Raw genomic sequence first — 12,704 nt, 5'->3', positions numbered from 1 at the left:
GGGGGGGGGGGGGGGGGGGTAATGTTTGGCTATAATAAAGTTGCACCATCTATCCATCTCCCATGTGATTTTTTCCAACTCAGGGCGGCAGGATTCTAGAGCCAATCACAGTGATTTATGATCACCAATTGACCTCAAGTTATTGCTTTTGCACTGTTGAAGCATGCACAGGTAGTACATGCATACTTGACAAATAAAGAACCCAAAACCCAGTCTGGACTCAAATGAGAGAATATTTTTCTGATGTGAAATTAATTATTTCACTAATACTCCCTGTATAAACAGAATAGTATCCAATCTGGACTCAGGCTCTTTTGACATGTTAGACATGATAAATCGGTTACGGGTGGAAAACAATACAGTAGTGTTTCTTTTATGATTTTGATGAACACATCAGATATTCACGAGTCTATCGTTCGATTATGTTCCAACAATAACATTCAGAGCTATAGGAGGGAAATTATTCATCTTTAAACTGAAACATCTTGCAGATATATGTAATATAATCTTAATGAACACTGAATTCTCTTTCATGACATTTGTGAGATGCTTTGTGCGATTTCTCTGCAATCAAGACACACAATTTGATTTCATTGTGGTTTATTTGCACTCAAATCATGTGATAAAGAGCTGAAGGACGCAAGAAGTAACAGAATTCTATGTGTGTAACGACACATTGTTCAGCACCAGTGTACATTTGGGAGGGGGATTACAAAACAAGATTAACTGGAGCGCCCTAAGAAAAGAGTTTAAGTCTGTCCAAAAAAAACAAATAAAAAAAACAAACAAGCAAAGATGAAGGTAAAGTCTTTCTTTGACAATAACTGGGTCTAAAAATTAGCAAAATTTTGTGTGCATCCCTGTTCATGTTGCGGTTTTGATAAAAAGATGAGCTTGCTGAAAACAATAATTTACAAGTTAAAATTAGCAACTAAAATAATTACAATACAAACACAGAAGTAGAGAACTTGAAAAAGTATCAGTGCTAGATTTATTTATTTTTTTTCTTTCCTTTTTATTTTTTTGCTAAGCAAACATACAAACATCCGGTGGCATGAGAAGGCATTTGATCCTCTGTAGACTTGGCATTAACTGACTAACCTCTGTGCTGTTAAACCTCGACTCTATCAAGGATCACTTCACCTTTTTCTCTACGCGCTTCACAGTGGTATGCTACATTGGAAGTGTCAGTCCAGAGGGACATTTGCACCCTGCCGTTTCACATTAGAACAGACCGAAGGTGTCGAAAGTGCCAACTTTGAAACGTATGACAGCACTCGGCATGTCACCGTCTGCAGTGCGGACACCTGTGTTGGAGAGTGTCGGTGTTCTCGTGTGTGAAAAAAAAAGGCAGTTTGGGTGAGACTCTTTGCTCCCTTGTGGAGATGGAACATGACGACGATGCTGCATAACATGACCAATGACAGTGCTTGTTACACTTGTACTTGCTATGCTACCATGCACATTGCTCACAGCATAGATTCATTCACATTTGGTGGAGTGGTGGATACAGAAGTCTATTCTGCTATAAGGCTGTAAACATGATCTGAAGTGCTAATCTGACAGAAAAGACCGAACAAAGACACTCACACATTAGGAGTTATTTCTAACACAGTAGCATCAAAAAGGAAAACAACACAAATATTGCAATATAAAAAAATAAACCCATTAAAAAGGTAAGCTTGAATTACAATATCTTTCAATTGATCAGAGCAATTTGTCAAGCGCCGACGTGTTACTGTCACGCTGACGTCCGTGTAATAACTTATTACATTTCATTCACAATGGCTCGCGGTAAAAAGACATTTTTGTGACGTTTGTGACATTAAATTATGTAAAAAGGCATCTAAATAGTACATGATACAAGTGCAAAATCGTATTTTACAGTGAGGTAACACAATCGCATCATAAAAACCACGACTGACTTCCTTTATCCTAAAACTATTAGTAAGATAGAACAGTTTTCCCTTAACATGATCCAATAAACCAATGAAACTCAATGACAACTAATCTTTTTATCTGCTGCTTATATTTGGTTAACAGTTGACTGAAATTTGGTACATAAAACCACTTAGCAAACATGTTCCCGGCCATCTTCCAACATTATTATTATTATTATTATAATGGCATTGTCATACAGTTTAACATCTTACAGTTCTAAATAATTGCGCTGAGTACCAAATGAAAACATGACTCCATTATTCCACACTTATGCTAAGATTTCACAACGGAAAAACAATTCTTGGTGCTTGGTCATACATTTTTTTCCTCAGGCGTCGTTCCTCCTCTTCAGCGTGTGATTGGTTACCAGATCCCGCTGGATCTCCCTCCTGGGGGGGCGAGGATCCTGGCCGAGGATCTTTTGGGAATGTTGTCATCGATCTGAGCACCTGGAGCAGAGCGGGGATCGAGATCACGGGTATGCAAAAACACAAGGACCTACAATTTTCCTCGAGGTCCTTCTGTGCAGCGAAACCATGTTTTCCAGCAGTGTTATCTAAGGTTAGGTTGAGGCAGACTTAAGAAATGCAGCTTAAATACCATAAGCTGATACTATAATTCTCTACATTCCTTTAAACGTACAAACCATGATATGTGGCTACAAGCTTGTAAGCTGATCTAAACACCCACAATGTAGCTTTTATCGAAGAAGAGACAATTAATATCATCAAGTGGGTATTTAGTCCAAGGAGGTTTATAAAAAAAACTACCCTGGAGACCAAGTCATAACTTCTAATCAGTTCTGCCAAATCAGAATACAACCTAATAATAAAGCAATGACATGGTGAACAAGTCACTATTTTTGCTCTGTAACACTCAAGAACTATTTCTGAGAGTTCCGATGTAAAATACTGATTGAAATTGTAATTTCTTAACACAGTGAAAGAGAGTCAAGATATGCCAACAGGTAAAAATAATAAACACTGCAACAGCAAAGCAGTCACCTTAAAACAAGAGTAACAAGTTGTATTTCATGCATCCTGTGCACAAATTTGATTTATAGATGTATAGTAGCTGATAAATGTTCCAATTGTGTCACTGAAATCCCAAAATACTTTATGATTTGAGCCTCAATATTAAGTTTGTTCTTTGGTTAAGTCAATGTCCTCTACCCACATTTTCTGTCAGTATTTAAAAGGTAACTGTAGATTCAAGAGGTGTGAAGAAGAAAGTCTATCCTTTGTGTGAAAGTGTGAAATATTTCTATAAATGTGCTTATATGTCACAAAGATTCTTAAGCAAATAAGTAAAATCCTAAAATTTGAATGGTCTGCCGCACCAACAAGATGCTCTGTTTGTTGCTTTACCTACAGCGCCCTCACCAGGCCGGCAGCAGCGGTGCCGGCATCCAGTGTTTCTGGCTCAGAAATATCCCCTTTCACAGGCTGCATGTGATGAGTAAGAGTTACCGAATATATCCGAATCTTCCTCACCAGACAGGCTGAAACTGGACTCATGAAGGTCCCTCACGCCCCCGTGCCGGGTGCAGGGGCGCGTCGGGGTGTCCAGATCCGAAGCTCCAAAGTCTCTCTTTCCTGAATTTGCAACGGCGACAACGTCTCCTGTGTAGGGCTCCCGCTCCACCGCCTTCATCGCCTGGGACTGGTTCAGAACAAAGATTCAACAAAAGGTTGCATTACAAAGCAGGTCAAAGATGATGAGGAAAACTAGCAGGGTTTTTTTTAGTTTTTTCCATAAAATGTACAGTAAGATAAGATAAGATCACAAAAAGAAGCTTGAATATTAGAATTTAGAGGGTTATTATTACACGTCTGTCTTATTCCTAGGGGGTGGGCAGTGGTAGGCATGGGTGGTCATTCTGATGCTTTGGAGGTAAAAGCAGAGTTTTTGATCTTCTCGGTACAGTTAATCTGATTTCCAGGATGTATGGTACTAGAACTTTCTTAACATTAAATACAACATTAAATCACAATCAGAGCAGAAATATAATCACTTTCAAAAAGCTAAGAAACAAAGCTGATTATAAAACAGGCAGTGGTCGCAGAACATTATATCTAAAAAAAATGACTAAAATCAAACCAGAATATCCTCATTTGGTGCATTTAGTGTGTCATTTATGCAAATTCATAAGTTCTTTGTCTCATCATAAATAGGTTTGCATCAATATGAGTAATTACATGTAGTTTGAGTTGTAACTGAGCGCGGTCGGGTACCTTTTCCCTCTGAACCATCTTCTTGTAGAGGTAATCGGGGAAAGTCCGCAGTGGGCAGAACTTTCCAGAGCCCTCGGCACAGGTGAACATGCCGTTTTCATACACCAGACGCCCACGGCTGATTGTAACCAGGGGGACGCCACGACAACGCAGGCCCTCGTACAGGTTTATATCGCCTCCTTGGAACTGGTTATCCACCGAAATGGTCCTACAGGTCGAGTTCAAAAGACAAAGACCATGAAGTTTAAGAAGATAAAATGCCTCAGAGAGTCGAAATAAAAGCTGGAGTCAGACATGCTGGTCGATGAATGGAGGGATTGAGTTTCATACTTGGATCCCTCGGGGTCCCAGACCACCACATCAGCGTCTGCTCCCGGGATGATCCTGCCTTTCCTGGGATAGAGGTTGTAGATCTTGGCTGCGTTTGAGCTTGTGACAGCAACAAAGCGGTTTTCATCCATTTTGCCTCCAACCTGTGAATTAAAACAGACAAACAACATGTTAGAAATCACAAATACACCACAAGATGTCGTCAATCAGATGTCATCGTTGTGGAATTTTCCGAGCAACCACTTGGGAACAAAGGAGCTTCACACACCACTCCCTTCTGCCAGATGACACTCATACGATCCTGAATGCCAGGAAGCCCATGTGGGATCTTAGTGAAGTCATCTTTGCCCATCGCTTTCTGTTTGATGGTGAACGGACGGTGATCGGACCCCACCACATTCAGAGTGTCACTGCAGCGGAATAGAGGGGGTCATATTTTTGTAACATATCGATGGGAAAAATTACATGACATTTAATGAATAATTATTATAGGCTGATCCTCACTTCCCCAGCAGGCTCATTAGGACGTTGGGGGTATTGGGGTCCAGGCGGAGAGGAGGAACAGTTACATGGGCAGCGGCATGGACCCAGTCCTGATGGTAGTACTGCATACCGGTCAGAATGGCGTGGGCTATGGTCGTTTCTCCATGGACCACCTTACCTGGGGTCAGAAAACGCATTGTGGACACACATTATTAGATTAGATATGACGCGTAAATATTGCTGTAGCAGAGAGAGGAAGCAAGATAAAAAGAGGAGAATAAGACAAACATGATTCAACCGTCTTCTGCTAACCACCACACCAGTGTGCGGCCTCACCTTGCATTTTGGACGTAGCCACTACATCTCCTGCGGACATACTGGACACATTGACGAGATATATTGGACAGCGAGCCTAAAAAAAAAGAACACACACACAGAAAAGGTTTAGGATCGGTTTCAGCCTCTTTAAATTCATGATAGCAGCTTTAAGTTAATTCCAAAGTAAAATCACATATACACACTGTAATTCCTAATTTCTTTCTGTTTTCTTGTCTTACTCACCCTGTTGGCGATGGTAATTGCCCTGTGGGTCGCTTCTGCTTCCAGCTGTCGATAGAAACAACAGTGAGAAACCCTAGTGTTTGCAGGGGTGCTAAGAGTTACACTGGATTTACTTACACATAGTCATAATATTTATACACGTGAGTGTGGGTATACATAAAAATTATTTTATTTGAGATCACTGTTCAAAAACAGGATTATACTGACCTCTTCAGGCCGGCTGATTTCAATCCCTTCTGGGCCACTGATGCCGAGGTCCAAGGCTTCTCTTGCACCCTGAGAAGAGGCAAGATATTTATTTGTGTACGCGTGTGTGGTCGTTCACTCGTGAAACACTCTTGAGTTACATTCGTTGCGTTAAAGTGCCGTATGAACAAAAGACTGAGTGACTCCTCACCTCGGCCACCAGTTCCCCGTTCTCAGCGTGGACCCTCGCAACAGCTCCGATGTCCTTACAGTGCTGCAGAGCCTGGAAGAGCTCGCCGTCCCTCAGCATGAACATGTCCTTATAAGCCATGGACATCTGAAAGGAATTCACTCCTTGCTCTCTCACCAGCTTCTCCATCTCAGCTCGGACCTGTTGGAGAAGAACGCTCAAGCATCACTTCGGTCTGTAAAGCATTCCCACTTTAAAAAAAAAAAAGGTCTTTAAATGAATGAATTCGTATTAATTATGTAGTTGATTCATGTAGACAAAAGCTAAGAAAGCCAAAACGTACATTTATAATCTTACTATCAGGCACACTGGGCATCACATAAACTGCGGATTCAGATGAAAACACATCGAACACATTAGATTACAAACACAGCAGCAGTACCTGGGGTCCCCACCAAGTGACCCCGACGTGCAGAGCGTAGTCGCAGCACGCTTTGGAGTCCGCCGAGCTGCGGCACTTCTCGTAGGCTTCCAGTAACGACTCGTTCTTCTCCGGCAGCACATGTGCGATCACCATCGTCGTACCGCCAGCTAGCGCAGCCTGAAAACAGCCAAGCATGAGCTCTTAAGTTACCTAAATGTAGGATCTAATTATTTAAAAAAAAAAAAAACTAAACCAATGTTGAATTAGTCAGTCATAATATTTTGCAATGAGACTTTTGAGGGTAGAATAAGTAGAGGTTGAATGAAATGAGGTACTGTATGTGAAATTTAAGTAATGCCACTTTTGTGCATTAGGAGGCAGCAGTGAGTCACTATAGTACACACATTCTCTTACAGATCTTTTTAGGTTATGTCAGAGTCTTAGCAGTTAGGTATTTAGTGCAGAAAAATCCAAAGCCTTTACTTTACTTTACTTTATGATAAGAATGGGGCGAGCTGTTTGGAACACTTACATAAATCTTCATTCTTTTCACTTATAGCTCAATTTGTTAACATTTAAGATTGGAACCCTTGAGATCGACTAAAATGAACATTAACTGTAGATATTAACTGGCAATAAAACAGAAAATAAATACTTATAATGCCATAAATAGCCGCTGAAAGAACTGCACTGTACTGATCGGCTTCTGCCTTAATTTACCTTTAATGTTTATCTTCCAACGACTGTTCAGGGAAATCTAAATGCTTCGCTAGTTGAAACACAGGCCGTACTGCTCCTCACGGTGTAATCATAAGGTATTAAAAACATTTTTTTTACAGCATCTGCACTTCCTTCCAAAAGCAGATTGAGACATTTTTATCCCAGTAAATCTCAATAACCCCCCCCTCCTCTCAACAAGTGAAGACATTGCGTGTTTTGTATATAAGTGCATGCTCGACTGAGCATCTGTCAGCTGACCCTAAAAAGTGGAGTAATGTGCGTCGGAGGGAAGGAGTGTGTGTGGGAGGGGGTTGTGTGTGAGTGTGGGGACCATTGTTTCTTAGCACAATGCCGCGAGTGAAAAGGCTTTGCGGCAGTCTTTGCAGCAGCCAGCGGTCTCCATGGCAACAGATACTGATCTGCATTTGTCTCCAGACTCACTCTGGAGCACGACAGCAGGCGAGGGAGGGGCCGGGAGTGAGCGAGAGAGAGAGTGAGAGAGAGCAAAGCCGAGAACAGTGTCTGTCACCAGTGTCTACCAGCCTGCTCGGCCTCGGCATCCATCACCTCCGAGCTCTTATCTACGCTACAGTGATGAGTCACCGTGGTGCCCCGGAGCAGAGCGGGGTATCCCGCTTCTCTTAACACCCAGAGATGACTCCATTTTACCCGCCAGCAGAGCACAAAATGCCAAATCACACTTGAGAGGCGTTGGTGAAAGTCAACATTCAAACCTCTGACTGTTTAAAAAAGATGATTCAGTCGAAAAGTGGGATTTTGATTGTGAGAGAATAATCCAGACACACAGAGCATGACCCACCAAACATGCTGTGTATGCTTTGTCTGACACCAAGTGGTTTTTGGTGGAATGCCAGACTTCCTTGTGTTGCACTTTATAAGAGTATTGTTAACAGCTGCATGGAATCGCGAGCAATAAAAATCATAATTCAGCTTGTGGTAGTTACATGCTTTAAATCTGACATTTCAAAATGAAATTAATTTTGCAACTGTCAACAGATACACTTAGAGATTTCCTCAAAGTCCTCTTTTATAGCTTTAAGTAATCCCCATTATTGTTTACATTACATTATACTTTGCCCTCCACTTACTTCTTCCATCATGACTTCTTCTCAAAAATCCAAAAGGGCAAATCATGCTGAGAAAATATGCTTCCTTGCGCTTAAAGCTGGTCTGCCCCACACTTCAGCACAATATCTCTCAATGCTTTTCGTTCATATATTTTTACGCTCGTTTTTTTTTTGTTTTGTTTTTTTCATTTTCAGGACCTACTTTTCAGCAGATGTCATATTTCAATTTTCTGCGCGTCTGGTTTGCATTAATTTCACTTTAAAGATTAGCAAAGGAACACGTTCCTCTTTGGAATCATGTTGGGGATACAGTATCTGACTGGTATTACTCCATTTAAATTTGTGCCAAAGGCAACATTTATAAGATTCACATCCTGTCTAAAATTCTGAGATTTTCAATTTGCCATCACAGAAGCTGTCCACTAGATATTTAAGTGTCATCTTGTGAAACCAGGAACTTTTACATGATATATGAGCTTAACCCGATGATAGGAATACTTTACTTTATCGTACTTACTTTATTAGTCTTATTTTCAAACCAATACAGTCGGTTGTTATTAAACATACAGTGAACATTATATCCTACATAGATACATCAGTTAGATGAACGTCTAAAGTATTTTTCAATTAGGAGACTTTTATTATCATTCAACATACTATTTTCTTTTTTACATTTCTCTTTACAGCTCTGTTTTACTGTTAATATGTTTCATTGAAAAAGAAATACGATCATACTGTGACATCTTACTGGATTACGTTTTGGCGGCACGAGCTTAAAATAGCTGACATCTTTCATGTAAGCATAAAGAAGCATCAAAACCAAAAGCAAGAGGAATCAGTAAGAGCTTGGGTAAAAATAACATCAGTGGAAAACTTCGCCGGGTTTTTATCTTGTTGGTAAAATTGAATTTGAATTCACTGGCAGTGCTAAAATGAGGAGACGACATTGAAAGCCACGTTGATCTGCAATATTTAGTGTTGTTAGACACATTCTGATGAAAAGAGGTGCTTTACATTCATTTTGCTTTAGCGTCGACTCTATCACTCCACATTTCCTTGCCTTTCCACCCAGACCGTACCTTGGTGCCGCTGTAGAAGTCATCCGCAGTGGTGGCGTTCATGAAGCTCTCCTCCAAGTGCACGCTGGTGTCGATGCCTCCGGGAAGCACCAGTTTCCCCGAGGCGTCGATCACTTTGGCCCCACCGGGGATCATCAGCTCCCTCCCCACCTGCTGGATGATGCCGTTCTCGATGTAGACGTCGGCCTCCTGGGTGCAGTCATCGTTCACCACTTTGCCACCCTTTATCAGGATCCGCACATTTGCTGAGCTGGAAGACATTGCTATTGCTCTGTAAGGAAAAGAGGAAAACAAATGCATCATCAGTGTAGATGTAAAGAGTGGGGATCGGACTTATTCTACCGCACAAACTGCAGGAAAGGTTCCAGCCAGAGGTTTTCGGTTCTAATAACACAAATTTAAAAAAAAACAACAACCAACAAGCCGTAGCAAACAGCATCCGCACTAAAAAAAAAAGAAAAATAGAATGAACATTAAGGGTACCTCATTTTGAAAAAGTGTAGTGGAATTGAGAGGAGAGGAAAAAAGTTGCTGCTCTGCGACCCGTCTGTCACACTCTGACTGACATCAGCCACGAGACTGAGGAGGCTGTGTCAGTCACTGCCTGAGAGCTGACGTCCAGGGGACGGTGGTGCAGTGGTAAACAGAAAGAAGCCGAGTCCAATTGTGGGTCACAAAACAGGCAGACGAGGGTCAATGAGGCTATTATTTTTAAGGACTATAGGAGCATAGAATGACTTACAATGATGCTCATCGCACAATGAACGTAAATGATGACAATTACAGTGGCGAAAAAAATAAATAAATCAGTGGTTTATTTGCGCTTTCTGTTTTTACTTTGACCTTTTTAGGTTCACTGCAAGTTTTAACTTCATTAGTGCTTAAGTTCTTTTAAATAAAGCAAGTAAGGTTCTCACAACTCATAGACACAAACCCTTTAATAGGCTGACATAAGCAGGACAATGTAATTGATTAATTGTTTCAAATACCATGTCATTAGTTAGGAATTTATACACAATATGTTTACCGGCGAATCAGTAAATATGTTTTTGCAGTTTTATGTACACATTGCTTTGTGTACTGTATGTGATTCTGTTGCTATTGTGTGTTAATTTTAAAGGGAGACACATTATTATTTTCTTGTTATGTAATGATTAAAGAAGGAATTTTGATTCTATTTATATTCAAACAAGGTGACATATGAGCTGAATGGATTCAGCACTGACACTGTCATCCCAGGTTAAACTGACACGGTGATACTTTTGTGCTAAATAATGGAATTTTAGGGTTTTAATAAAGTTGTTTTTGCCCTTTAAACTGGACGACGTGTAGGATTTATGGATTCAGGAATCAGAAACGTATACCTGTCCAGATTATTAGTTATAAACATTGGCGTGGGACAAAATGAACCCAAACAAAAATAGATAATTACAGATTTGAAAACCCTCATAGTCTCATCTTTGTAGTTTAGGATAGAGATTATTTTTTGTATGTTCCTAAACGTTACTCTCTTTCTATTTTCTGTCCTAAACACAAACTCTACAAAAACCAAAAAACATTTCTTGTTTTTACCACAACCATCTTTTCTGAATTAGTCATTTAGATAAACTGCATATGATTACTGGCCATGATTAACTATTCATCAGTAACAAAGCATCCCGATCTGTACCCACTGTACAGTGTGTGTGTGTGTGTGTGTGTGTGTGTGTGTGTGTGTGTGTGTGTGTGTGTGTGTGTGTGTGTGTGTGTGTGTGTGTGTGTGCGTCCATCCCTGCGCGCTTGCGTGCACGTGTGCGTGCAGAATGCGTACGTATGAGGGTGCGGCAACTTTACTGCATGGCCTGGACTCCTTCACACACCCACATCTAATGGATGTGTGATAACATGATCCCCCCTCAGTGTTAATCCACTGATAGGACAAAGATGCATTTTTATCTAAAACTAGGTTGTTGTGTTGTCTCTTTTTTTTTAAAATTATTATTTTACTAAAGCCTGCTGCAGCTCCAGGCATGATAAAGTTATGATTACATAGCAGGGCCTGTAGCTGTGATACCATTCTTATTCAGGTTGTGGCTGGATGGCTGGTGTTAAACAGGTGAGGTCGTGTTATCGCCTGATTCAAGACTTGCTCAATCATTCTGCTTTATATACCACAGTCACTGTGTGAACTACGGATCAATCATACTTCTTTTTTTTTTTCCAAATTTCACTTTTCCTGCAACAGGCCGTCCTGCAATGCTTCTCAAATGTCACGTTTATTTAAAATTGTCCATGAACAAATCAGTGTGACCCCCCAGCTCGAGATCACCATATGTGTAAAGAAGAGTGGATCGTGTTGGTTTCTCGTGGTGGATGGTGTTATTCTGCTGATCATGTCTAAACGCACTGAGACGGTGACACTTCTACTTGTGCGACTTGACACAAAGAAACCGGTCTCCATCCGGCATGATCGGCTGGCCAGCCTTCATTACCGACCTAGAAACCGCCTCCCACCTCTCAGTGCGCCCTCCATAATAACATAAATACAAAATAAAAAAAACAAAAAAAACCCGGTGTGCGTCTTAGAGCGCAAAGTGCCGCACAATCAATCTGCCCGCAGAAAGAGGAGCGCCCGTCTTCTACCTCAGGGTGTGTGTGGATGAGGTGAGGGTGGCAGACACAGCGGGCAGGGCAGACACCCAGACGTGTAGTAAACCAGGGGGGCATGGAAAGCAAAGTCTCCAGGACAGGATCTCCCTGCAGACTGCCGGCCTTTTTTTTTTTTTTTTTTTTAACGTGCTCATCATGAGGACCACCTACCTCCTCGGTGGGCTCGCTGCCGCTTTCTGCTGCTCCGCTCGTCTCTCCGGTTACTTTCTGACTAAATGCAACACAATCCGTGGATGGCACTTCCCGAGGAGACACACACCAGATGGATACCTTCCTGGCCGGTTCGGGACCAGCAGTGCAGCATCACCGCCGTGAAGGCAGCAAAGACACGCAAATACCACTTCTGCTGCAGGCCTCCACAATAAAATGATAATAAAATTTTGTTTTGAAAAAAAGCAAAAAAACAATCCCTGCACGCAGAGACGAGATTCCATCCAGAGAAGACTTTTCTGCAAGACATTTTCTTACAGCAAAAAAAAAAAAAACATATTCTAAGACTATTTGCAGTCATGCAGGATGCCACAATCTCTTTCAAAATACGCAATGAAAGACAAAATTGCAGAAAGAAGGAGAAAACTACCAGCAGGGATACAAATTTGTGCACTTTTAATGCAGTAGCCGTTTGATCTAATAAACGCTACAGGTAAACATTAAGGTTAGCATGTAAATAAATATCAGAGCAAATGATGATGTGAATTTGTGAATTTGGGCCAAACATGCAACAGGTTATTAACAGTTTGAAGATTTTAAAAGAACCTTCCGAAATGCATCTTGACTCTGTACTAACTTATTTTATGTAGATACTAACAGATTGCAAAA

The 12,704-nt window shown here is 41.1% G+C and overlaps 1 protein-coding gene across 1 annotated transcript; it reads right to left on the bottom strand.

The window, feature by feature from the left end:
- Nucleotides 1-585: 585 nt before the first annotated feature.
- On the bottom strand, nucleotides 586-12,153 carry dpysl5a (dihydropyrimidinase like 5a). The gene is made up of 13 exons (XM_080479408.1): nucleotides 12,036-12,153; nucleotides 9,237-9,507; nucleotides 6,368-6,526; nucleotides 5,947-6,126; nucleotides 5,757-5,825; nucleotides 5,550-5,594; nucleotides 5,325-5,400; nucleotides 5,010-5,166; nucleotides 4,774-4,915; nucleotides 4,506-4,648; nucleotides 4,176-4,383; nucleotides 3,435-3,603; nucleotides 586-2,390 (listed from the first exon to the last, which is right to left on the bottom strand). Exons 2-13 carry the CDS (start codon nucleotides 9,495-9,497, stop codon nucleotides 2,305-2,307), a joined length of 1,695 nt encoding a protein of 564 aa, XP_080335534.1. The 5' UTR covers nucleotides 9,498-9,507; nucleotides 12,036-12,153; the 3' UTR covers nucleotides 586-2,304.
- Between the last annotated feature and the right edge of the window lie 551 nt (nucleotides 12,154-12,704).

This window comes from Lipophrys pholis, assembly GCF_963383615.2.
Source record: "Lipophrys pholis genome assembly, chromosome: 14".
NCBI classification, from domain to species: domain Eukaryota; kingdom Metazoa; phylum Chordata; class Actinopteri; order Blenniiformes; family Blenniidae; genus Lipophrys; species Lipophrys pholis.
This window is presented reverse-complemented; position numbering and strand designations above follow the sequence as displayed.

Excerpts from the sequence above, each read along its gene's own strand:
- dpysl5a (XM_080479408.1), bottom strand. The coding sequence starts at position 9,497 with ATGTCTTCCAGCTCAGCAAATGTGCGGATCCTGATAAAGGGTGGCAAA. Across the intron at positions 5,595-5,756 it reads AAATCAGCCGGCCTGAAGAG|CTGGAAGCAGAAGCGACCCA; the intron begins GTCAGTATAATC and ends TTCTATCGACAG. Across the intron at positions 3,604-4,175 it reads AGATGGTTCAGAGGGAAAAG|TCCCAGGCGATGAAGGCGGT; the intron begins GTACCCGACCGC and ends GTTCTGAACCAG.